The sequence below is a fragment of the Sarcophilus harrisii genome, chromosome 2 (assembly GCF_902635505.1).
Source record: "Sarcophilus harrisii chromosome 2, mSarHar1.11, whole genome shotgun sequence".
In the NCBI taxonomy this organism is placed as follows: Eukaryota; Metazoa; Chordata; class Mammalia; order Dasyuromorphia; family Dasyuridae; genus Sarcophilus; species Sarcophilus harrisii.
Window position 1 is genome coordinate 39637540 of NC_045427.1, and position 25012 is coordinate 39662551.

The window sequence follows — 25012 nt, forward strand, 5'->3', positions numbered from 1 at the left end:
GGGATTAAGAGAAGCTGGGGAAAGCTTCCTATAAAAGAATTTTGTTGGGATGTAATGAAAGCCAGACAAAGAACTGGAAAATGAGTGGGTGCCCATCAATTGGGGATTGGCTGAATAAATTATGGTACATGAAAGTAAACTGTGGTATATGAATATTATGGAATATTATTGTTCTATAAGAAATGATGAGCAGAATGATTTCAGACCAGCCTGAAAAGACTTACGTGAGTCAGGAGAACATTCTGCACAGTAACAGCAAGATTGCATGATAATCCACTGTGGTAGACTTATCTCTTCTTAGCATTGTGGTGATCCAAGACAATCCCAATAAACTTTGGATGGAAAATGCCATCCTCACCCAGAGAGAGAAATATGAAGAATGAATGTGGATAGAAGTATACTATTTTCACCTTTTTTTCTTCTGTTTTTCTTTTTTCATAGTTTTTCCCTTTTATTTTGATTTTTCTCTCCGAACATGACTCATATGGAAATATGTAAAAAAAAAAAATGAATGTACATAAAAAAAGAAAACCAGAGAAGGCAGGAGGCAGAGGTGAGAAAGGAGAGAGTTCAATGCATGGGGACAATCAGAGAGAATGTCCAGTGTATGTTTTTTTTTTATTATTATAGCTTTTTATTTACAAGATATATGCGTGGGTAATTTTTCAGCATTGACAATCGCAAGACCTTTTGTTCCAACTTTTTTCCTCCTTCCCCCCCACCCTCTCCCCCAGATGGCAGGTTGACCAATGCATGTTAAATATGTTGAAGTCTAAGTTAAATACAATATTAGTATACATGTCCAAACAGTTATTTTGTTGTACAAAAAGAATCGGACTTTGAAATAGTGTACAATTAGCCTGTGAAGGAAATAAAAAATGCAGGCGGACAAAAATATAGCCCATGTCCGTTCTGTAATTAAAGGCTAGGTGAGAATGAGGCAAAAGATAGCCTGGTTTGCCTTCATAAAGAATCAGTTTGGGAAGCAAAGACCTTCAGAGTTTCTGGCCAGAACAAAGACAATTGATTATGGAATAAAGAAGCTTTTAGCCAAAATAATATTTAAATACTCTCTACTCAGTAAAGGGGAAAACTGCAAGTTGACTGGGTGGAAGGAGTTATTGTAGTTCTCCCTTCATTTTTAAGAGGACCAATAACATGATGGGTGATATCCTGACTTGCTTATGAATTGGATTTAAGTGAGGCAGAGTTGCAAAAAGATGGCATCTCGCTTTCTCTTCCAGTATCACTGAAATGGATGACTTTGGTATCTTCAATATTTGACCAATCTCTAAGCTCTCCATAGCACCTGCTTCAGCTACTTTCATGGCCAATGGACAAATTGTTCTTACCTGCCCATTATGGAGGAGAGAGGGAGTCTTCACAAACCTGTCTGAGAGGGGTGAACGTCCTCCTAATTTGATGGAAGGAGCACTAACACCAACAAAATCACAGATCAGTTAAAAGGTTTTTGTGATTATTATAATTATAGTACTGTTACTACCATTACTCCTGCCACTGTACTACAGCTACTATTGCTACTCTTACTACTACTGCTGCTACTGCTATTGTTGCTACTATTACTTCTACTAGTGCTATTGATCCAGATACTTTCTAGTACCTACGTTGTAATCACTTTTTTAGTGTCCTTTCTTGACTCATAGGCTTGTTTGTTTGTTTTATAAGATGTACTCTTTAAACAGGTGTTCCATCCTGTACTTACACAATTAATGAGACATAGTTTATTGTAAGAGTTTACTTTTATCCTCATTAGATTTCATCTTATTTTATTCCTGTGTTTGTAACTGTTGGGATAGTTTTAGATAATGATCTATGCCATCCTTTTCATCTATGAGTAAAAAAAAATAATCATCAATAAGGAAGCATAAGCAAAAGATAGAAACCTAAATGGAGATCAGGTGCTGATGGTGTAAATAATGAGTAGGTCAGAAAACACAAGATTGAAACAACAAATAACTGTTTATTGGAAATGGTTGACAATAAGTATAACAAAGTTTATGGAATAATTAGCACAGGAAATTATAAAGCAATTATCACGAGAAAAAATTCTCTTAAAATACATGTTAACACAAAAAGAGCTGATTGAGCTGAATATGCAAAATTCTAAGACCTAGAAAATCAACAAATTAACAAGCTGCAAACAAGCACAAAAGAAAAAAAGGGAAATAAAAAGAGAAATAGGTGAAGCTGGAAATGAGACTACAATCAATAAAACTAAGAACTAGATTTTTTTAAAATACTGAACTATCGGCTGTTCTGATTTTTTTTTAAACAAAAGGAAAGAAAGAGAAAATTCATTCTGAGAAAATAAATAATAAACAAGATGAATTCACAAATGTGTGTGTGGAGAATTATCAGAAATTAGTATGTGCACTTCTATTCCAGTAACAGATAGATAATTACCTACAAAACCATAAAATGCTCAGTTTAACAAAAAATAGATCTGTTGAACAATATACTCTCAAAAAGAGAAATTGATCAAGTGAATTTTTAGGGGGGGGGATAGGAATCCAACAAACCTCCTTCAGACAAACTTCCAAAGAGAATTTGATTAAACATTTAAAGGGCAGATAATACAAAGCTATAAATTTGTTCTTTAGATAAGAAAGTATCTTATAAATTGTTCTCCTAGTTCTGCTCATTTCATTCTTCAGCTTATAGCTCTCAAAAGTATTTTCCTAATATCGATGTTATAGCATAAATTACTTTACTCTATCAGTTCATCTAAATCTTTCTATGTATTTTTTAAATAATATGGTCTTTTCATCAGAAATAATTAATAACCCACTATTTCATTGAAAGTCCATCTTTATCCCTGAAATATAATGCTTAATTTTGCTGGGTAGTTGATTCTTGGTTGTAGTCCAAATTCCTTGGCTTTCCATAATATCACTCTAGGCCCTCTGATCTTTTAATGTGGAAGGTGCTAGGTCTTGGGTAATCCTGATTGTGGCTCCTCAATATTTGAATTGTTTCTGGCCATTTGAAGTATTTTCTCCTTGATCTACTCGTTCTGGAATTTAGCTATTTTGTTCCTTGGAGTTTTCATTTTGCTGTCTCTTTCAGATGACTGGTGGATTCCTTCAATGACTATTAATTACTCTCTGGTTCTAAGATATCAGAACACTTTTCCTTGATGATTTCTTGAAAGATGTTGTCAAGATTTTTTTTTTTCATTATGGCTTTCAGATAGTCAATAATTCTTAGATTGTCTTTCCTGGATCTATTTTCCAAGTCAGTTATTTTTCCAATGAGGTATTTTACATTTTCTTCAATTTTTTAATTTTGTTTGACTAATTTTTGATGTCTCACTGAGTCATTCACTTCCATTTGTCCCATTCTTTGATCAACTTTTTTTTTTTTACCTCTTTTTGCATTTGTTCAGTTATACTTTTAAAGGAGTTGTTTCTCTCCCCCCTCACCTCCAGTAGATTTCCCCCCCTCATTTCACCAATTCTATTTTTAACAGTTGTTTTCTTCAGTATATATTTTTTCCATTTCATCAAATTAATTTTTAAGGAGATGTTTTCTTCAGTCAATTTCTGTGCTTCCTTTTCCAAACTGTTGGCTCCCCCCAAAAAACTTTCATAACTCTCCTTTATAGCTCTCATTTCCCCCCCCCCCCATTTTTCTTCTAGATCTCTTTTAAGATCCTTTTAGAATTCTTCCAAGAGAGCCTTTTAAACTAGAGATCATTTCTCCCTTTGAGGCTTTACCTGGAGGCATTTTGTCTTTGCTGTACTATTTTGGGTTTGTGTTCTAACCTTCCCTGTCTCTATAGTAGTTCCCTATTTTCAGAGCTATTTTTGCTTTTTCACTCATTTTTAAAAGTTGAAATCTGGGGATATTGTCTCCTGAAGGGAGATTGTCCTGAGCTTCCTTTACAGGGCTGCAAGGCTTCTCACTGACTATGCTGGGGTCAGTGCTGCAGACCCACTGTGCTGAATGGGTCTGGCCAAGTCCCACCTGTTTGCTGGGGTTCAGGGAACCACAATTTGCTTTCTGTGGTGGCACTGGAAGTCTCACAGATGGTCTACTGATGTGGTCTTCTAAACCATGACAGAGTAACCCATGCTGCTGTATTTTGGCCAAGAGCCTCCTGCTAGATTCCCTACTCCAGCCTTCCCCTGGCTGGATCCTGCTGGACTGCATTTCTCCCTGCCTAATTGAGACAGACCTTTTCAAAGTCCCTCTGAGATATCTTAAGATGGAAATTTGTTACACTCCAATGTTTGGGGGTTCTGTCACTTCAATATTTGTTCAAAGGCTTGATCTAATGTTGATTCTGAGGGAAGTACAAATTTTCTCCCAGAGAAGCCTTAAGCAAAGGCTGGATGACCAAGACCAGATGGGAGGATTCTACTTTGGTAGAAGGTCATTGGGCTTCCTACTAATGAATGACTGATTCTATTCAATGTGAGATATTAGTCATTGGCAGAGAAGGACCAGAGCCAAGGGACCAAAAGGGGATTTATTACACAGATAAATCTAATGATGACATCAATCCCTTTCAGTGATAAAATGTTTCTGTCTTCTTTTTGGCTTTGACCTTAACATGGGACTTAATGCACAATAGCTGTTTAGATGTCCCTCAACTGTATTGCTACATTCATAAGATCTAGAGGTGGGATGAAGGAACCTCAAGAGATTACATAATATAAAGCCCTTATATTATAAATGAAGAAGCTATAGCCCAGAGAGGGGAAAAACTTTCCAGAGCATCATATAACACCTTAGGGACAAAGCCAGAACCTAAAATTAAGGTCTCAACATTTCTGATCCATTGCTCCTTCCACTGTAGACAATTCGTTATTGGTCCTCCATGCCCTGCTCACATTTTGGGATTCAAAATATGTTTAATATGTAAAAATATTTAAAGCAGCCCTTTTTGTAGTGGAAAGGAAAGATATTTGAAGTGGAAAGGAACTGGAAATAGAGTAGACGCCCATCAGTTGGGAATGGCTGAATAAGTTATGGTAGATGAATGTTATGTTTCTATGAGAATAATTTTGTTATAGATGTTGGCTATAATAATAAATGCTATTATGTTCTATAAGAAATGATGAGCAGGCAGATTTCAAAAAAGCCTGGAAAAATTTACAGGAACTGATGCTGAGCAAAGTGAGAAAAAACAGAAAAGTATTATACACAGCAACAAGAAGATTATGTGATGATCAACTGTGGTGGACTTGGCTCTTTTCAACAATGAGGTGATTCAGGGCAATTCCAATAGACTTGGGATGGAGAGAGCCATCTGCATCCAGAGAGAGACCTATAGAGACATTGTGGATTATAGTATTTTTTATCTTTTTTGTTGTTTTCTACTTGTTTCTCTTTTCCCTTCTGATGTTTTTTCCCTTTTGATTTTTTTTTTTGGTGTAGCATGATGAATATGGAAATATGGTTAGAAGAATTGCATGTTCAACCAAAAAAAAAAAAAAAAACCCATACCAAAACTATGATGTTTAAGGATCAGATGTTAATGGCTATTTGAACCACCATAGTCCGGTTCACATAGAGAAAACAATGGATGGCAGTAGATGTTTATTCTTCTCTCCCCTTGGCTACATAACTTGGAACAAAATATTCCAGTCTTCCTTAATTTCCTAATGAGTAAGATAGGATCAGGGCAGCTAGATGGAACAGGGAATAAAAGTGCTGAGCCTGCAGGGAGGAAGATTCCTCTTCCTGAGTTCAAATCTAGCCTCAGACATTTACTAGCGGTGTGACCTTGGGCAAGTCACTTCACCCTGTTTGCCTCAGTTTCCTTACCTGTAAAATGAACTGGAGAAAGAAATGGCAAATCAATCCAATATCTCTGCCAAGAAAACCCCAAATAACAAAATGGGATTAGTAATATTTGCCCCTAGTGGTCCTCATAGTTTCCCATGAAAATGAGTGAAATAGTTACTTTATGGATGATATATTAAAAAAAAAAAAGTGTGAATTAGTTTATGAGCTCTGCAGTGGGGCTCCATATTTACTTGACAAGAATAGTGCTTTGGAGGCTCCCTCCATGATCTAGCTCTCTGCTGCCACCTCTCCTCAGCTGTGAAGAATGAAAAATAATTCAAGCTGGAAGGAACCCTTTCACTTTATAAAAAACGAGCCATAGACGCCCTCCTGAGCGAGCTCCACTCCCAGGATTTCCTCCCCCACGGAGAGACTTCGTTTCTGATCTGGAGGATCAGTAAGGAATTTAAGCTCTAGGGTTCGGTGATAGATCGCTGCAGTCGGGAGTCTGAGGACCTTTGCCTCACCACTGTGTGACATCCCTTAACTTCTCTGGGTCTCAATTTCTCCATCTGTAAACAGGGGGTTGTACTGAGTGCTCTTTGAGGCACGAGGGCAAGTGGGAGCCACGGTGGATAAGAGTGCTGGTCCTGGAATCAGACAGACTTTTCTTCCCGAGTTCCAATCTGACCTCAGACATGTATTAGCTGTGTGACCCTGGGCAAGTCTTAGTTCAGTTTCCTCATCTGTAAAATGAGCTGGAGAAGGCAAGCCACTCCAGAGTCACCGCCAAGAAAAAGAGTCACCAAGAGTCGGGCAAGCTTGAAAACTAGTGAATCAAATAACAACAAAGTTCATATGGAAAAACAAAAGGTCAAGAATTTCAAGGGAATTAATGAAAAAAAAATCAAATGAAGGTGGCTTAGCTGTACCAGATCTAAAATTATATTATAGAGCAGCAGTTACCAAAACTATTTGGTATTGGCTAAGGAATAGATTAGTTGATCAGTGGAATAGATTAGGTTCAAGGGATAAAACAGTCAACAAATATAGCAACCTAGTCTTTGACAAACCCAAAGATCCCAGCTTTTGGGATAAGAACTTACTGTTTGATAAAAATTGCTGGGAAAATTGGAAACTAATATGGCAGAAACTAGGCATTGATCCACACTTAACACCATACACCAAGATAAGGTCAAAATGGGTTCATGACCTAGGCATAAAGAATGAAATTATTAATAAATTAGAGGAACATAGGATAGTTTACCTCTCAGACCTGTGGAAGGGGAAGGTCTTTATGACCAAAGCAGAACTAGAGATCATTACTGATCACAAAATAGAAAATTTCGATTATACCAAACTGAAAAGTTTTTGTACAAACAAAACTAATGCAGACAAGATTAGAAGGGAAGCAATAAACTGGGAAAATATTTTTACAGTCAAAGGTTCTGATAAAGGCCTCATTTCCAAAATATATAGAGAATTAACTCTAATTTATAAAAAATCAAGCCATTCTCCAATTGAAAAATGGTCAAAGGATATGAACAGACAATTCTCAGATGAAGAAATTGAAACTATTTCTAGTCATATGAAAAGATGCTCCAAGTCATTATTAATCAGAGAAATGCAAATTAAGACAACTCTAAGATACCACTACACACCTGTCAGATTGGCTAAGATGACAGGAAAAAATAATGATGATTGTTGGAGGGGATGTGGGAAAACTGGGACATTGATGCATTGTTGGTGGAGTTGTGAACGAATCCAACCATTTTGGAGAGTAGTTTGGAACTATGCTCAAAAAGTTATCAAACTGTGCATACCCTTTGATCCAGCAGTGTTACTACTGGGATTATATCCCAAAGAGATTATAAAGAAGGGAAAGGGACCTGTATGTGCACGAATGTTTGTGGCAGCCCTTTTTGTAGTGGCTAGAAACTGGAAACTGAATGGATGTCCATCAGTTGGAGAATGGCTGAATAAATTGTGGTATATGAATATTATGGAATATTACTGTTCTGTAAGAAATGACCAACAGGATGATTTCAGAAAGGCCTGGAGAGACTTACACGAACTGATGCTGAGTGAAATGAGCAGGACCAGGAGATCATTATATACTTCAACAACAATACTATATGATGACCAGTTCTGATGGACCAGGCCATCCTCAGCAACGAGATCAACCAAATCATTTCTAATGGAGCAGTAATGAACTGAAATAGCTATGCCCAGAAAAAGAACTCTGGGAGATGACTAAAAACCATTACATTGAACTCCCAATCCCTATATTTATGCCCATCTGCATTTTTGATTTCCTTCACAAGCTAATTGTACAATATTTCAGAGTCTGATTCTTTTTGTACAGCAAAATAACGTTTTGGTCATGTATACTTAATGTGTATCTAATTTATATTTTAATGTACTTAACATCTACTGGTCATCCTGCCATCTAGGGGAGGGGGTGTGGGGGGGTAAGAGGTGAAAAATTGGAACAAGAGGTTTGGCAATTGTTAATGCTGTAAAGTTACCCATGCATATATCCTGTAAATAAAAGGCTATTAAATAAAAAAATAAATAAATAAAATTAAAAAAAAAAAAAAGAAAACTAGTGAATCACAGCCAGCTCTAAATCCAAGAAGAATCTGAGCCAACTGGATGGCACCACTAGGAATACCCTACATTGTTCTGGATTTTTAATTGAGAATTGTATCTAATCATTGGAAACAGTACTTGGGAATTAGTTTTTTTTTTTTTTTTTTTTTTTTTTAGTTGCATGTCCAATTCATTGATTTCCTCTTTTTCTTTTATTTATGTAGCTACTTAAGAGATATAAAATTTTCTCTAAGAACTGCTTTGGCTGCATCCCATAGGTTTTGGTGGGAATTAGTTTGATTTTAAAAGACAGTTTTATTTCTTAACATTAGAGCTCGTAAGACACTTTGACTTACACAGATTTAAATTGTCTATTTCTCTGGGCTACAGCCTGGACTCAATCTTAAGCCAGAAGGGAGGAGGGAGGATGAGTCCATATGACCACAATATGTTCTTCCTGGTCATAAGCCTAGCACTAGACCACGCTGGTGTAAGGGGTCCCCTAACAGGACTTCCCTCTATTGCCCTTGTGTGAGTCGGGCCAAACGCAAGCCCATCCTTACTTCTGACTGATAGGGCCAATTACCATCTTAGTTTAATTTTTTACCACAGAACTAATTTTAGCATCTCATATCTTCAAAAATATTTTTAAAAAATATCAAAAATGCTCTAGCTTTGGCTGAGGGGAATGAGATCTCAATTATTGGCTTGCTGATAAATTGATCATGCTCATGCCTCAGTTTCTCTTCATTGCAGATTTTTAATCGTGACAAGAACTTTGCAAATATAAAAGCGTGACATAAAGCTATTAATATAGCAATTAGCTCGGTCCTGCTCCCCCCCCCCAAAAAAAAACAAAACAAAACAAAAGAGGGGTTAGAAGTTTTTCTGCAGAAAAACTCATTTAGTCGACATATTCTGCATGGGCACTTTCCAAAAATCATTTCAGTGTATTAGATCTTATGCTGTTGAGAACTAAAACATTCAAAGAAAACCAATAATGGTCTTTTCTATCAGTAGCAGTGTCTTTGAAGCCTAATGATGTAGTGGATTATATTTTCTAGATCTGGGCCATCTTCCGTTCCTGTATTTAAACTATATCCAATTTGCTTATGGTCATTTCGGTGTTGCCAATGTCTCTTCAAACAAGTTAGATGTTTATTCATTAAGGCATATTTTCACATTAAGCTACAAACAAACCCATAACCTTTCATTTTTTTTGCATTTTTTGGAAGCCAGCTCAGTCTATTGTACTTAATAAGATGAATGGCAGTGGAAAAGCGTTGTAGATATTATGGTTCTATATAAGACTAACTCTGAATGTCCATGTTCACGTTTAAGGGAGCCGGCAGGTCCACGCCACTCGCCCGTATCACACATCTTTCCCAACTGTGGCGACAGTGACAGATTGCACCCTGGAGGCTCCTCAGGCCCTGACTCCCACCTTGACTGTTAGTATGTACCTCATTGTGAATTGGGATGAATCCATTGACTTCTTGACTACTTTTTAAATTATCCTGAGGGCCTCGCAGGAAGCAGCACGTACCAGGGCAGAGCCCAAGGGCCCCAGCCCACTAGCAGCCCTTGAGGGGAGAAACCCTCTCGACCCTTCACCACCACTACTGACTGCTGATGTTACCACTTGGAGTTTGCCCAGAACAAACAGCAGCAGCGTTCCCTTGGGTTTCCAGACCTGGTCCTGACCACCAGGGTCCAAGGGAGCAGTCCACGTGGGGTGTGACCTGGCAACCGCCTCTGTAGGCATTGCGCCCATGGAAGCCCTTCAAAAGACAGTTCTCATCCTCAAAGTCCTTACCACGGTCAAATCATCCAAGATCAGAACTCAAGGTGGTCTGATTCATGGAAATGACACCGAGGCACGTTACTGTTTGCTTTGTTACTGCACACTAAGAACTACGTGTTCTCTCCACCCGTTAAAATGGGCATGAGGAGGTTTCTGATGCTCTGTTCACCACTATCTCTGGCACTCAGCCCAGTGCTCGGGCCCTGGGAAGCAGGCCTTTTCCTTCACTTACCCATTTATGCAGGAGCTACCCTAGAAGAGATCTGAGGCTTTTGGTCTCTTTCCCATCCTCCACCTCTCTAAGGGGCCAAGTCCAGAATTAGGAAAAATTATGTGGGAAAAAGCTGAAAGGGTTTATTAAGTAAGTTTATTCTGGAGAAAACTTGGGGGATCTGAGAATTTCTTATAATATTTCATGTGCTGACTCACAAAAAAGGAAATTGACCCTTTTTGATCATAACTAAAGAGGACAAAACTAGGAATAATCCATGAAAGTTGCATAGTGGGGCAGTGGATAGAGCACCAGCCCTAAAGTCAGAAGGACCTGAGCTCAAATCTGACTTCAGACACAACACTTAATGGCTGTGTGACCCTGGGCAAGTTACTTAACCCCAATTGCCTCAGGGGAAAAAATTTGCATAGTTAATAGGGACTGGTTTCAATGAAATCTGAGCTCAATATGAATTGATACAAAATGAACCAAGTTCTTTATATACAATAAAAACAATATTATAAACATGACTCATGAACTTTGATCAACCCAAAGATCCACCAGTTACAGAAGACTCGTGATAAATGTTGCCTACCCTTACACAGAGAGCTGAAGGACTCATAGAGGGATGTTTTTTCTTTTTATTTAGATATGGTCAATGTGGGAATTTGGCGTATTGATACATATTTATAATGGGCTTTGTTTCTTTGCCTTCTCAGTGTGTGGAAGAGAAGGTAGAAGAGAATCTAGAACTAAAAGTAAAAATAAAGTTGAATTTTTAAAAAGTTACAGAGGAAAAAAAATATTTTTTAGAGGTAAATATAAGCTTACATATGGGAACATTATTTATCTGATGCCAAAGTGGATAGGCAGCACTACCTCAGAAGAGGGGGGATATTCCTCAATTTGTTGGAGATAGTGTCAAAGGGATTTATATTCAACATGGCTTGGGTGTGACGGTCTCTTAAGTCCCTTACGATCCGAGAATCTGTTTAATTATTAAATCAGTAGCTTCGAGTAAGAGTGAAAAAACATTTTCGGAAGATCACCTCAAATTGACGCCATTTCTCTAGCAAAGACTGAATTAATGAGTTTCAATGGTTAATTAGGGGAACTTTCCCCTCAATCACAGACATGGCAATTCCAAGCACAGTGGAGGAGAAAATTCCAAGGGCATGCCCCAGTCTGGCTCCAAGGTCAGGTACTTTACTCTTCCAAAGCTGTCATCACTAAATCATATTTACTATCAAAATGAAATTCTTGTGCAATAAGAACTAATATAAGTGAATTTAAACCAGATCCAAAACCTGTTTTTTTCCCTACAACTGAGAGCTTCCAAATTCATTCTCCGTAAGAAATTTGATGATTTTCTCCTAGATGGGTAAGCTGCTATGGTACTGGTTATGTCTACACAACTGCTTTTACAACACATAAGTCGGCATGTAATTAATGTTATTTAATGCTTCTGCTACTCCTACTGTCAAAGGCTGGCACAAAAACAAGTATGGTTTTCCCACCCACAAATTGGGGAAACCACCGTCTTCAAAATCTGGTATACTTTTACAAGGCTGCTTATATAATATTTTCATTTTCTAGAAAAAAATTAGCTTTTCAAAATGTTGACTTTTAATATATGAGACCTATTAATAGATGCACCACACCTCTTTTATCAAGCCGTTGACAAACAAAAGAAACCTACCAGGAATCAGTGACACAGCCGGATATCTACGTGGGGCATTTTGTTCCAAATCACCCATCATTTTTACAGCAAATTTCCCCAAAATATATATTCCAGCAGAGGACTGAGAGCCAGACTCCAAAGCTATTGTGAAGCTCTTATAGTCCCTTCTCATTTTCCCTTCTTTTTTTCTTTTCTTTTATTGCATTAGTTGAATAACGATGAAAATGAAGACTATGGCTGAAACTCTGCCTGAGGGGATGAAATTGGTTTGTAAGAACTCCCTAATAGCACAATGCCCCTAAGAATTGTTTCAATACAAACTTTGGGATGAAAGGTGAGATGGACCAGCGAACATTTTACTGACTGAGTAAGCTGAAGTCATAGATATGGAAACCACAAGGGGAGCTGGGGGAAGGTGGACCCCTCAACTGCTGGCTGTACAATTGGTTACTTCCTTTGAGGATGCTATGTGAGAACCCAAAGTAGGCATTTCCCAAAGCTTCCCCTTTGGGTGAGGAAATGGAGAAATTCTACCTTGGGCCCAGCTTGTGGCCACTTCTGGAACCCTAGGAAGACAAGACTACAGGCCGCAGGCAGCAGCCTGGTCTTGACACACCTCAGGTCTAGAGAGCTCCAGGTACTTACTTCCCTGATACTTGGGGAAGATGCATGTATATGTAAAAAAAATCAACATTCATCACTCGGAAGCTGGGGAGGAAGATTTCCAAATGGAACACGGCAAATCAGGCCTTAAGACTAAATGGCCTTTGCCCAGCTCTCTCAATCACAGTTCACCCGAGCAAATACAAACCCTCTATGGGGTGCTCTCTCTACAGGATGGGTAGGGATCCCTCAAGTCCCATTTCTTTCCTCTTTTGTTCTCTCAGTTTAACTGTACTTTCAAAGATAAATTCTACTCTATTGTTGGAGGAAAGAACGGAAGAAAAACAGACATCCTGGATCAGACAATAAGAAATTGTTTATATCTTTGTGAGAAGACTGATCTGCTTTTAATATCCTACTATTCGGAAAGAGAGAAGGGCCGAGGGGGAAGGGAGAAGAAGAAAGAGCACCACTGTGAAAAGCACTCAAAGATCTAGTATAATTGAAGGGAGAAGTATGTTCCTGGAAAGTCAGGAATCTTAACTTTGGAATGAGATAAATTCTAAAAGGAATTTCCATTTTGAAAGGTGAGAGAAAGCAAAGAGAAATACTTTTTAGCTTTAAATTATATCACACGATTGCAACAACAGACTCAACAAGACTTTAACAAAACTTTGATTTGGGTTTGGTTTTTTTTTCTCCTCAAACAACTCCAGAAGGAAGGACTTTTACATAACAGCATACTTGTAAACACAAAAAATACATTTGATTCTTGATAGGAACAGAGAGAGACAAACATTCACATTAGACCAAGCAACCTGGAGGCGGGAAAGTGTTTTTTGCTCGGTGCAAATTGGGATTCCAATAAGAAATGTGATGGATCCTTTGTCCTCTGTGCAAATCTCAGACAGCCTCTGCGTTGTTCAGCTGGGTTCGGCTACCAGAGGCTCTCATTTGTTACTGTCAGCGCTCAAACTGCACAGATAAGACAAGAACGCATTTGAAAGGAACTCCTGGTCTCTCTGACTTCTGGGCATCTTCAATGCTCCTGGCTCTGCCAATTCTTTTATGTTCCCTGCTGAGGAGGCCAGTAGTCTGGGGGATGCGGGTGCACTAGCAAGGTTCTTGGTTAAGTCTGAAATCCTGTTAAAAAGCCAGTCTTCAAGCTATCACAAAGACTGGCGCTTGTTTCTTTAAGGCACAGTTAGTCCAAAGCATGATCACAGATGCTTGAGTATCATTGTACTGTATCCATGTTAATGAAACCTGTATCTATTTGGAGTTGTAAACTTTCAAGTTCTGCTTAGATTGATTGACTCAACAGAAATATTTGCTAATAAGTTAGGAGTCTCCCTTCCCAGATCCACTGAGGCCGTGTAAAAAACTAACAAGTGGAGGCAGGAGGGCCGAAGGATGAGAGAGAAGAAAGCATTCAGGAGGACAGGTCAGCCCCTCAGTCACGTCCACCCAGGATGTCACCTTGAATAAAGTTCAAAACAAATGACACCAATAGAAAAATGGAGAAGAAAATGGCTCCAGGAGCCATCACATCACCTCCATCTTCATCCAGAGAAGGAAGAGGGTCCTTCTCTTAGGAACGTTCTTCCATCTTCCATTTACTAAGTGAAATTATTTTCTGAGGTCAAATTTGATCTTTTTATAGCAATTTTAGTTAACAACAACAAGAACATGGTACATGCTCCATTAAAATGTTGTTTAATTCTTTGTCTTACACAATTACCAGAATTTTACTGGCCAAGAAATAGCAGCTCAAAAATAAAAACCATCTTAAAAATCCTTAAGTACATCATATATTCATAATTTAAATGGCATAGCTTACAGGCCACTGCCCATGAGCTCATTAAATGTACAATCATGTTTCCAAAGCCAGTGCAAGGAGAGAACACTTTTCAGTTGAATGAACAATTATGGTCAGCAGGCTGAGAAGATTGTCCTTTGCGGCTGGCTTTGGTCTCTCTTGTTTGTTCTGATCGACCCACTGGCCCTGGAAGCAAGGGCTCTTCTCCAAGAAAACGTCCAACGTGGCTCCCCGGGGGCTGAGAATACATAATGCACTGCTTTGTGTCTGACTCAATTTCCTTCAAGTGGTGACCACTGCCAGCAGCGGATAAATTGGGAAGGAATCCCAAGAGAAAACAGCCAGGTCAGAAACAGGTTCGGTGAACAAGACCAGCCCTTTTGGAGAGGCGCAGGGACTCCAGTCCTGGAAGGGAGTCTGATCCCCTGACTTTGGGGACATCCTCCACACAGAGTCAACAGCCCGGGATTTCAAAATGTACTCTCAAGGAGGCAATGGCACCCACACCCGGTAGGACACACCTCCTGGGTGCGGAACCATTCCATCATGTGGCTGGTGTGCCCACCATGTCCGCAGGTCAGGCAGAAGTTCGAGGAGCCTCTCACCGCTACGTGGCAGATGGCACACTGGAATGTGAATCCCTTGCAGATGGCACACTGTGTTCCACGAACCTCACTCCGGCAGTGACTGCAATACACACCAAACTCTGGAAATGGTTTCAGATGGAGAGAAAAAGTTAAAGTTAGCTTTTTTTGTTTGTTTCAGTGGATTTTTGCTTGCTTGTCTGATTGGCTGGTTTGTTCCTGTGACTTTACTGGTGCAGGGACTCTTCATGGGGAAAGTGTTCTCTGCCAATGTGATTCTGCACCTCAGTTCCTCAGAGCCTGGAGCACTGAAGGGTTAAGTGATTTCCTGGAGTGTTTCAGAAGGAGGATTTGAACCTAGATATTCCTTAACTCCAAGGCCTGAGAGCTAGAGATCACTGTGATGGCTGTGTCCAGGACTAGCTCTAATGAAAAGGAAACTAATAATTGCAAAAGTGGGATATATTTACCTGAGACTGCACTAACACTTCTGATAATCTGATAAGCTGATTATGTTTTTGAATTATTTCCAGCTCTTTTTGTCAGTCAATCAAATAAACAAGGTTCTTAAACATCAACATTTGAAGAGATAGGAATCGTCTGCCCCCTGGTACTGTCTGATAAACGTAAACTGAAGAGTGAATTTTCACAAGCTCAGTGAAAAGATTTTTAAAATAGCAAAAGTTCAGCTTATAAATGAGAGACTGAACATTTACTCCAGGATTTAAACACCAAGCGATTTAAATAAGAGGAACTTGTCAGACAATGAAGAGGATGAGAATGAAATCCACAGCACTCACCAATTCCTTTATGAGGATCAGGAGGGCAGGACACAAACTTTAAAACTTCAGCTCGTTTCTCTCTCAGACCCCAACGATAAAGGATTTCTCCATAACATTTCTTAAAATCATCAAACTGCTGGGTGTTGGCAGGGTCCAGGAGCCTGGAGCCAGGAAAATTCACAAATTCTTCTGTTGGTTGCTACACCCTTCCACCCATTCCCCCTTCTAAAAGCATAAACATCATATACCCACAATTGTTAAAGAGCCTTTCAAATATAAATTAGTGTTTTCCCTGAGTTACAGGACAGGTACATAGAGGAAAAAGTAGGCTCTGATATTAATATATATTACATATTATATAATATATAATAATATATAATAATATATAATATAAAATATATGAAATATATAATATAATAAATATAATATATTTATATATTAATATATGTGGCCAGATATTAATATATGTGGTCCCCAATAATAAAGTCTTCAAAATGGTTATTTTTCTGTGCTCTGAGGAAAAACATGCCACGAAGAATCTATAATATCCACATGTAACAAAGAAAACTACTGTTTCTACCTCTCTCTACAGTAAAGTTGCTGAACATCCCTCTTTCAAAGTGAGTATCCTGATTCTAGGAAATCTAGGAGTTCCCTCAAGTAAAAATTAGATCACAGGCTCTAGTCATCCCCAGTGATAAGATAACGACTTTTGTGCCCTGATATTAAGGTGCTCAGGACTTTACTATCAGATGATGGCCAGGGCACTGTATGTACATTTCTGATAACACTGTTTTAAAGCCTCAGATGAAAACAGCGATCTCCATGGAGAGAGGGAACTACCTTTTATTCTTGTCATGCTGGTCTCGTTCTCGCTCACGAGGGTCGCTGTAAGTCAAACTCCCAAAGCGCAATTCATCAGGTGAAGACTCTCCCCAGGGGGACGATGCATGTTCTGTTTCCCTACCCACTTTACCAAAGTCAAAAAGAGAAAGGACAATGACTCAGAAAGCTGGTTCAGTAACACATTGGGTCTAATTCACCAAGTGCAATGTGGGAAACTCAGAGACCTGCTGTTCAAGAACTACCCCGCTGTTCCTTAGCTTGATTTTCCCACTTATCATTAAGACAACTGTACAACTCTGAATGTAAACATGCCTTCTCATTGATTTTTTTCTTTTTCTTTCTTTTTTTTTTTTTCTGAGGCAATTGGGGTTAAGTGACTTGCCCAGGGTTACACAACTAGGAAGTGTTAAATGTCTGAGACCAGATTTGAACTCAGATCCTCCTGACTTCAGGGCTGGTGCTCTATTCACTGTGCTACGCAGGTGCTCCTACACCTTCTCATCTACAAGTCTATAAGGCCACCTGTCTCCTAGTTTTCCTTACTGGCAGAGGGGCACTGGAAGGTGAGTTAGCAGGCAGCAGGTAATGAAGAAGACAGGGTCAGTAAATGGCATGGTTTAAGGCTGTCAGATCAAAGCTGGAAAAGGCCTATTACACATGATTTATATGACTGATGCATATAAAAGGGATGATGGCCTGCCAAGAAGTCTCTCCGTAGAAAAATTTCATTTAGAGAACAAAAACCTTAAGTCTACAGACTCATTGCAATAAGGTTTTCATTATTTTAAATGGACTTTTATTATAAATGAATTCCAGGAGAAAATGAAATGCACAATAAACAATAGGATGAGGATTTCAATTAAATAAAGGCTGTGCATTAGTATTTTTGCACAGGTTCCTTAGGAAATACAACTCTGATTAGGTCCTTTACATGCCTACCTATATTCCATCCACTAGAGTTGAGTCCTGGGTCTGACATACTTGAGCAAGAGCCAGAGGAAGTAAAGCTAGGCTGCAACGAAGGAAGATGATCACAAAATATTAGGATCCCAGTGGTAATACCATTTAGTAAAAATAAAAACTAACCAAGAAATCAATAGACTTACATATCGACTGTGGGACACAAGATTAGAAGAACGATTAGGAAAGGGCCCAAAGGGGTTCAGTATTCCCTGTGGCCGGGACTGTGCTTCAAACACACTGCAAAGCATGGCTAGCGTCTGGACGTCCCGGAGTTGACAGTAATGGGCCAGCCTAGGGAAAGCAGGAAGGGATAATGAATTAAAATGAATTTAAAAAAGGGTAACTATAATAATCTCAGAGAGTTTTGGCAAGTATAAATTCAATCTCTTAATGACTCATGAATTTTCACATTAACTATAAGATTCTGATTTTAAACTCAATGGCAAGAACTGAGGCTTTCCACAGGTCAAATAGTTTGCTTTCTTTTTGATCTGATTACAAATGACTAAGATACAATTCTCAGAAAATCTATCTAGCTTTCCATTAATGCTTCAAAATTTTAGTGTTTGATATTCAAACACAAAGACCAGTTATTTAGTGCAAATATGGTTTTTTTCCCCTCATGATCTTTTAGTAAACATTTATTCTGAAGTAGACAAGTGCTTCTTTCTGGTTTCCAATTGTAATCATCACAATCCTATTATAATACATCTAAAGCAACTGAGAAGTTAGCTAAAAGGGAGCAGGTATTTGGGTTAAAGAAGCCCTGAGGTGGAACTCTAAGTGTATCCTATTAGGAAAGAGCTTGTAACATGCTACAAAATGCCCCTGTACTAGACTGTTAAATAAAAGACCATAAGGACCTTGCTCTGAGAATAAATAACGACAGCCATGTTATCTTGCAGGGTTTGACCTTTTATAATTTACAGAGTCCTCACATATATGTTCTTATTTAAGTTTTGCAGAAATCTGGGAAGATAGGCAGAGGAGGTAGTAATCTTCTCATTTTACAAAAGAGATCTCCAAAAAATGGTATTACTCCAGACTCTATTCTCAATTAGATAAATCCAGATGTTGCCTGTAGGAATGGAGAAAATCTTTTCACAAAATGAAATCTTTTCACAAAATCTTTTCACAGCTTGTCCTGCTGGGGAGTCCACTTTTAAGAAATATTAGATGATTGGATTACCTGCTGTTTAGGGGAGGGAGCAGAGGAGAAGGGAGGGAAAAAATTTTGGAAAGCAAGACTTTGCAAGGATGAATGTTGAAATTTGTCTATGCATATATTTAGGGGAAAAAAAGCTTTAATAAAAAAAGAAAATTAAAAAAAAAATTTTTTTTTAAATATTATATATGGTTAAGTCTTAACAAACCTCTATTTTATCAGATTAAAGTGCCATGCACTTCACACAGACTCAGTACACTGAAACAATTTGACTCTAACCATCAAGGAACAAATTCAAGAAAGTAGCTGCAAGCAGTGACTCGCAATTTGCTTTCTACTGTTTATAAACTTTTACATCAAGAGGTCTCCCATCTGCATTATTAAAATGAAGTAGTCTACAGGCCAATGAAAAATCTTTAAAGTACACACGTATATGAGGAGCTTCTTCTTAATAAAGAAATAGACCTAAGTCTATACCTTCTTCTTAATAATCATGGAAACTAGATTAATATGTTTTAATGACTAGATTCTTTAACCCTATTACAAGCCAATAACTTCCCACAGTTTAGTCTTTAAGAACCTACAGGGATTCCAACAGCTGTCGTCCAAACGGATGTCGGGCCCAGGGTGTCTCCAAATCAGGATCAGACTTTGGTCCGAGGCAAAGATCAGTAGCTACTGTAGCCAGTGACCAAACCTAGAAAGACCAAAGAAACACATTTCAATATACCTCACTGAGGATGAAACCAGAGGCAGTAAATAAAACTCATCTACCACCAAAGAAGCCCAGGACACAAAAGATTCTAAGCTACCCATCATTTAGGGATGGAATGACACATGAATTTTAAAATGTAAATTAAGGGCTATCTTGCAGAAGGAAGATTAGATTGGTTTGGTTTGGCCCTGCAAGAGCATCTCGTAGAAGCTCTGGCTCCACCTAATTGGGGAAAGAAAAGTTATCAGCCACTTGGTATGAGTCCTGTAAAGCCATTAGTGCCTCTTCTGAAAACCAGATTTAGGGTTTCTTTTCTACACTCCCCGCTGCTGCCTCTCAGGTTATCTGCAAAGAAAAATGACATCTGGATTTCTTGTTTCAGATCTCCTTAGCAGGTCATATTTCATTTTGAAATAGAGGATGACTTTACTGCACTGAAGAATTCTGCTATATTATTTTTATCGCAACCTATTCTTTCCCTTTGAAGCTGAGGGATTTGGATTTCTTTTTGGCTAACATCAAGTTGAGGGAATGGCTCTATAACTATCAGCTTATGGGGTTCAGGCATAACCTTTACAATTAATTAGTAAAATAATTTTATTCCATTCCTATTATGGGTAAAGCAGAGTAGCAGATACTAAGAAGTACAAAAAAAAATTTCTGCCCTCAAGGAGACATTTTGTACATATACTATATTTATATGTGGACAAGCTGCATCTCCCTTCTAGAACGTAAATTCCCTGGAGGCAGGGACTGTATCACTTTTGCATTTGTAACCCTAGCATCTAGGATAGTGCCTGATTGGCACTTAATTAATGTTTATTAACATTAATTGATTAATTGGTGATCAAATATGTAAAAACAAATGATAAATAATAATTCCTCAGTTTATGTAAAATCAATTAATAGAAGTATGAATATTTATATATATCTAAGAGTTAAAGAAATTGAGCTGGGGGAAGGGAGGAAAGTCAGTGGTACTATCTAAAATTTGTATTCACCTATCACATAACAGACACTCATTATTTCATATAATTAACACCTGGCCTGGAAAAGGCAGTTATTTTAAGAGAGCATGCATTTCTTTTAGTTTCTTAACATCAGCAACTCACTTTATGGTAACTGCCTAATAGTTTTTTGGCAGAAATTTAATTGTTGATTTTGCTATGAAACATCTCGAACTACTAATAACTTTGGGGTAAATATGCCCTGAAGTCCTCCTTAAGAAATAATGACACAGTCCATTTCTGTAGCTCCTTGCTGAGTAAAAGGCATCTGATATCTTTAATGTATGGTTTGAAGCATAAGTTAAAGGAAATAGCAAAAACTCTTTTACAAGTATTTTCACCAATCTGTCATTTCACCAACTTTATTAAGATAGATACTAATAGGGGCAGCTAGGTGGTGCAGTGGACAGAACACCAGCCCTGAAGTCAGGAGGACCTGAGTTCAATTCTGACCTTAGACACTTAACACTTCCTGGCTGTGTGACCTTGGGTAAGTCGCTTAACCCCAATTGCCTCAGCTAAAAAAAAAATAAAAAAAAAATTAAAAAGATAGATACTAATAGACTGATAAATAGCCTACCTTCTATCCGAGAATACCACTGAAACTAAAATCTGTTAAGAGTCACTCTGCTTCAAAGCCAGACATTCATACCAAGAACAAGGCAAGGAAGGAGAAATTAACAATATGCTTATCTTAGAATGCTAAAAATTAACCTAGAATTCCCATTATAAATCCCAAAGAATTAATCAAGTTTAGCAATGTTGGCTAGAGTACCATTAAATGTGCTGAAATGAGAGACATTAAGGATATTTTATTTAGGGAAAAATCAGGATTTCACCACTGGTTCTTGTTTGGAGTACAGACAAAGAAAAAAGTTAAGGTGAACAATAGTCAGGTGGGAAGTAGCCTGCTCTCCCTACAGCCAATCTTAATATTGTGCAAAAGGATTATCATGTAAACAACAAAATTCAACAAGAGATTCTTAGGCTAATGACATTCAAGTATAAGATGTTTGATACTGGCCTACGTGTTAGCCAAGAAGAGGAAACAATAAGAAACACCTTTAAATTGTTCAACTTCCTCACACTAAGCAAGAAATAGGAGAAAACTGGGAAGATGTTCAAGTCCTGTGTGCCGGCACAGACCATTAAGAAAGGATTTTGACATGACACATTATAAAATGCCAGCCAATCAGAAAAAGTAACTAGAGTCAGCCAGTTCAATGAAAAAATCCAGATGCTGCCATCTCTGCAAAGGGAAAGTCAATACCTGGACAAGATCTTTGCGTCCCACAAGCAAGGCTGAGGCAGCATTCTTCTGACAGGTTTCCTGAATGTCATTAATATTCAATCTGAAAAATAAAAAATGGAATGAGTCTTACCAGATAATCTTTCCAAATGAACCCCTGCTGGTTTTAAAAAGAGACCGACAGACAGATGCTTGGAGGTGAAAGGGATCCCAGACATATCTCAGTCATTAGATCTTCTCTTCCTTGCCCTACTAAAGCAAAGATCACTTGGGGCACTAGCCAGTCTTGTGGGAACAGACAGGGGCTAAACTAGAATCACTCATTGCTCTGAGAAGTCAGAAGAAGCCACAGCTAGCTACTAATTTTTCAACCAGTCAAGTTTTATGTCAGATGACATAAAAACCATAAAAATGGACTTTGCAAATAAAACTCCAAAAGAATGAGTTTTTGCTATTCAGAATAGAGGAACTGCAGAACAGAAGGATAGGTACTGTAACCTTGGGGTGGCTAAGAGGCACCACAGTGCTTGGAACAAGGAAGGTCTGAATTTAAATCCAGCCTCACACATCCTAGGCAGTGGGACTCTGGGCCACTCACTTCACCCTGATGGCCTCAGTTCCTCATCTGTAAAATGAGCTGAAGAAGGAAATGACAAACACCTCACCATCTTTGCCAAGAAAACTGCAAAGAGGATCACAAAGGGTTCAGCCCAACTAAAAATGCCAACAACAGTGACAAAAAAGCAATCGTTGACTTCCAGGTACAAGGAGGACTCTTGGAATTCTCTACTTACATGTAGAGTTCTCCTAATGATTTGTGTACAGGAAGGAGGCAGGCAATATCCTGAATTATGACTTTTCCAGCAGCTTTGATTGGACGGTTGCCAGAGTCCGAACCTTCCCGCTTGCTCTTCCATCTCCGAGATTTCTATAAGAAGAGATGCAAACATGTTAAGAACAAGTCACCAACAATACCAACCTAGGACTGAATAACTCAGTGGGTTGGAGTCAGTGCCTAGTCTAAAACACTTTCATTGCAGCATGCCCATAAGACAGCATCTTCTGGAAGTAAAATGATGCCACGGGCACCCAAAAACCCCAGAAAGGGTTGTCAATGCCTGGTACAGGACTGGGCACTTAGTGGGTGTTTAATGAATGAAGTTAGAACAAAACAGAGCTATAGAAAGATAGCAAAAAGCCATCTGAAACAAAAGAATCTAGATCACCGTTTTAGCTATGTTCATCACTTGAATCAAAATTCTGTATTTAAACTGACATCCATATTTTTTTTCCCTTCAGTCAATTCCAATAGAATTTGCTGGCACTTTTCATCAGTGCACATCCATGTGGTTTTGCCATCTGATCTATCCTGAAGAAAATTACTACTTTTACTAGGGAAGGAGAGAAAATTGATAGCTAAAAACAAGATATAGCCTGAATCCTCCCTATTGTAATTACTAGCCATTATTTTCTACAGCTGGTCACCTAGGAATACCTAAAATGTTGGGAAGAAAAGGGATTGTGTATTGGATAGATAATGCCTTACATGCAATTTAAATGTGCCTATTTGGGGAAGTTCTCATTGCAGTGAGAATAATCAATGTTTACCTCCCATTGGGGTTTTTTCAGTAACATTAGACATCAATGCTTTATCTTTATCATACCATAACCTTTAGGTTAAGTAAGGGTGTGATTATTCCCAGGACAGATAAACTGGATAAGGAAGTAAAGATACTTGCTAATGTGGGACTGCATTCCAGTGCTAAAGATTCTTCAGAAACTTCAGATTCTTAAGAAAACTTTAAAAACATCTATAAGTTCATCTGAACAAAATTTGTCTTTTATTTCTTAAATCACAAGCCGAGTGTAGACCTTTTTGAGAATGGCTCTCTCTCCTGCAAAATTCCAGTACCTCCTTCCTAAAAGAGGACAATTAATCAATTCTCCTGAAGAGATCATTACATGCTACAGGAACAACAAAATTCTAAGAACCTGAAGTTAGGTCATGGCAGGTAGAGGAAGGAATAACCTTGTTTTAAAAACCTATGAGATAAAATGTGAATGCATTATCATTTGAGACCTGAAACCAATTTTTCTGAAGGAACATTTTCCACATTTAACCATAAATAGAATTATGCTGCAATGTCAAAGGAAGATTAGTCCATAATGACTAGATAGCCCCTCAATTCTTTCAGATTTTTCTTAAGCATATCTACATGCATGCTGATAAAACTAATTAATATTTCAATGATCAAACAATGAAATGCATGCAAGTGGAGGAAGTGCCCAAATTCTAAGCAATTAGTATGTTAGAAGATAACAGACTGTCAGAATAGGCTGGAGCCAGGCAATGTTGACAGCTAGAACACACTCTCATGTTATCATACAATAAATACCATTTGACACTAATATGCCTCTTAGCATTCATCTGTGCAATGACCTCAAAGAGTGCCTAGTTATTTGCTCAGGTATTTTCTAAGTCAATTACAAAAAGAATAACTAAGCTCACCTTTACCATGATAGTAACCAAATCTGTAAAGACACAGAATGTGCTAGAGGTTGTTCTCTCATGGGTACTGCTAAACTAGGTCAGATGACGAGTTACTTGCTACCCCAACTATAGTAACATAACATTTCTAAGCAAAACCAGGATCCGTCTAACAACATCCCTTCTTCAAATGCTAAACATTGAACAATTTCATTTAGTCTTCTGTGTTGGATGAGTTTACCAATCGGGTATTAAATCAATCTTCCTGGAAGCCAAACCAGGTGCTTTTTAAAAAACGTATTAAGTATATTAAGAGAAGATGAAATATTTAACTATGTGAGCAATTCACTAATGCTAATAATGATACACTGTATAGAATTAAATGAAAGCTCCATAGGGAAAGTGTTCCTACTATTTCACAAGTAGCAACTGCTCTAGAAGACAAGGACATTAACTAACTTCATGGCAGTTTTCTGGTTTCTTAGTTTTCAACAATAAAAAAGTCATACTTATTAAAACATGGACTGTATGCGGAAAATATTCCCTTTGAAAATATACGGACCAATCTGCAAAAAGACAGGAAATAATAATAACAGGCTTGGAATTACAAGTAAAAGTATTGAGTCTGTTCTAAATTCCAATTCCACCTCTGTTCTGAATTCCAATTCCACCAGGTAATCTTGGCCAAATTTAATATTCCCTGCCACCATGCAGCATCAGAGTTCTCATTGTTAAATGAAGAACATACA

General features: G+C 38.2%; 1 protein-coding gene across 5 annotated transcripts in view; it reads right to left on the reverse strand.

Annotated features, from left to right (window-relative positions):
• Window positions 1-13283: 13283 nt before the first annotated feature.
• Window positions 13284-25012, reverse strand: part of WDR59 (WD repeat domain 59) — a 61526-nt gene continuing 49797 nt past the window's right edge. For 3 of the 5 annotated variants that reach the window (XM_031949998.1, XM_031949996.1, XM_031949997.1), the window contains 8 exons: window positions 22570-22703; window positions 21797-21878; window positions 19389-19501; window positions 17783-17930; window positions 17616-17688; window positions 16674-16800; window positions 15849-15991; window positions 13284-15170 (listed from right to left, as the gene is read on the reverse strand). In XM_031949998.1, coding sequence (XP_031805858.1) covers window positions 14935-15170; window positions 15849-15991; window positions 16674-16800; window positions 17616-17688; window positions 17783-17930; window positions 19389-19501; window positions 21797-21878; window positions 22570-22703 — 1056 coding nt within the window. In that variant the 3' untranslated portion in view covers window positions 13284-14934. Of the gene's footprint in view, window positions 15171-15848; window positions 15992-16673; window positions 16801-17615; window positions 17689-17782; window positions 17931-19388; window positions 19502-21796; window positions 21879-22569; window positions 22704-25012 lie in introns of those variants that run through there. The other 2 variants (XR_004231588.1, XR_004231587.1) reach the window with 1 other exon arrangement.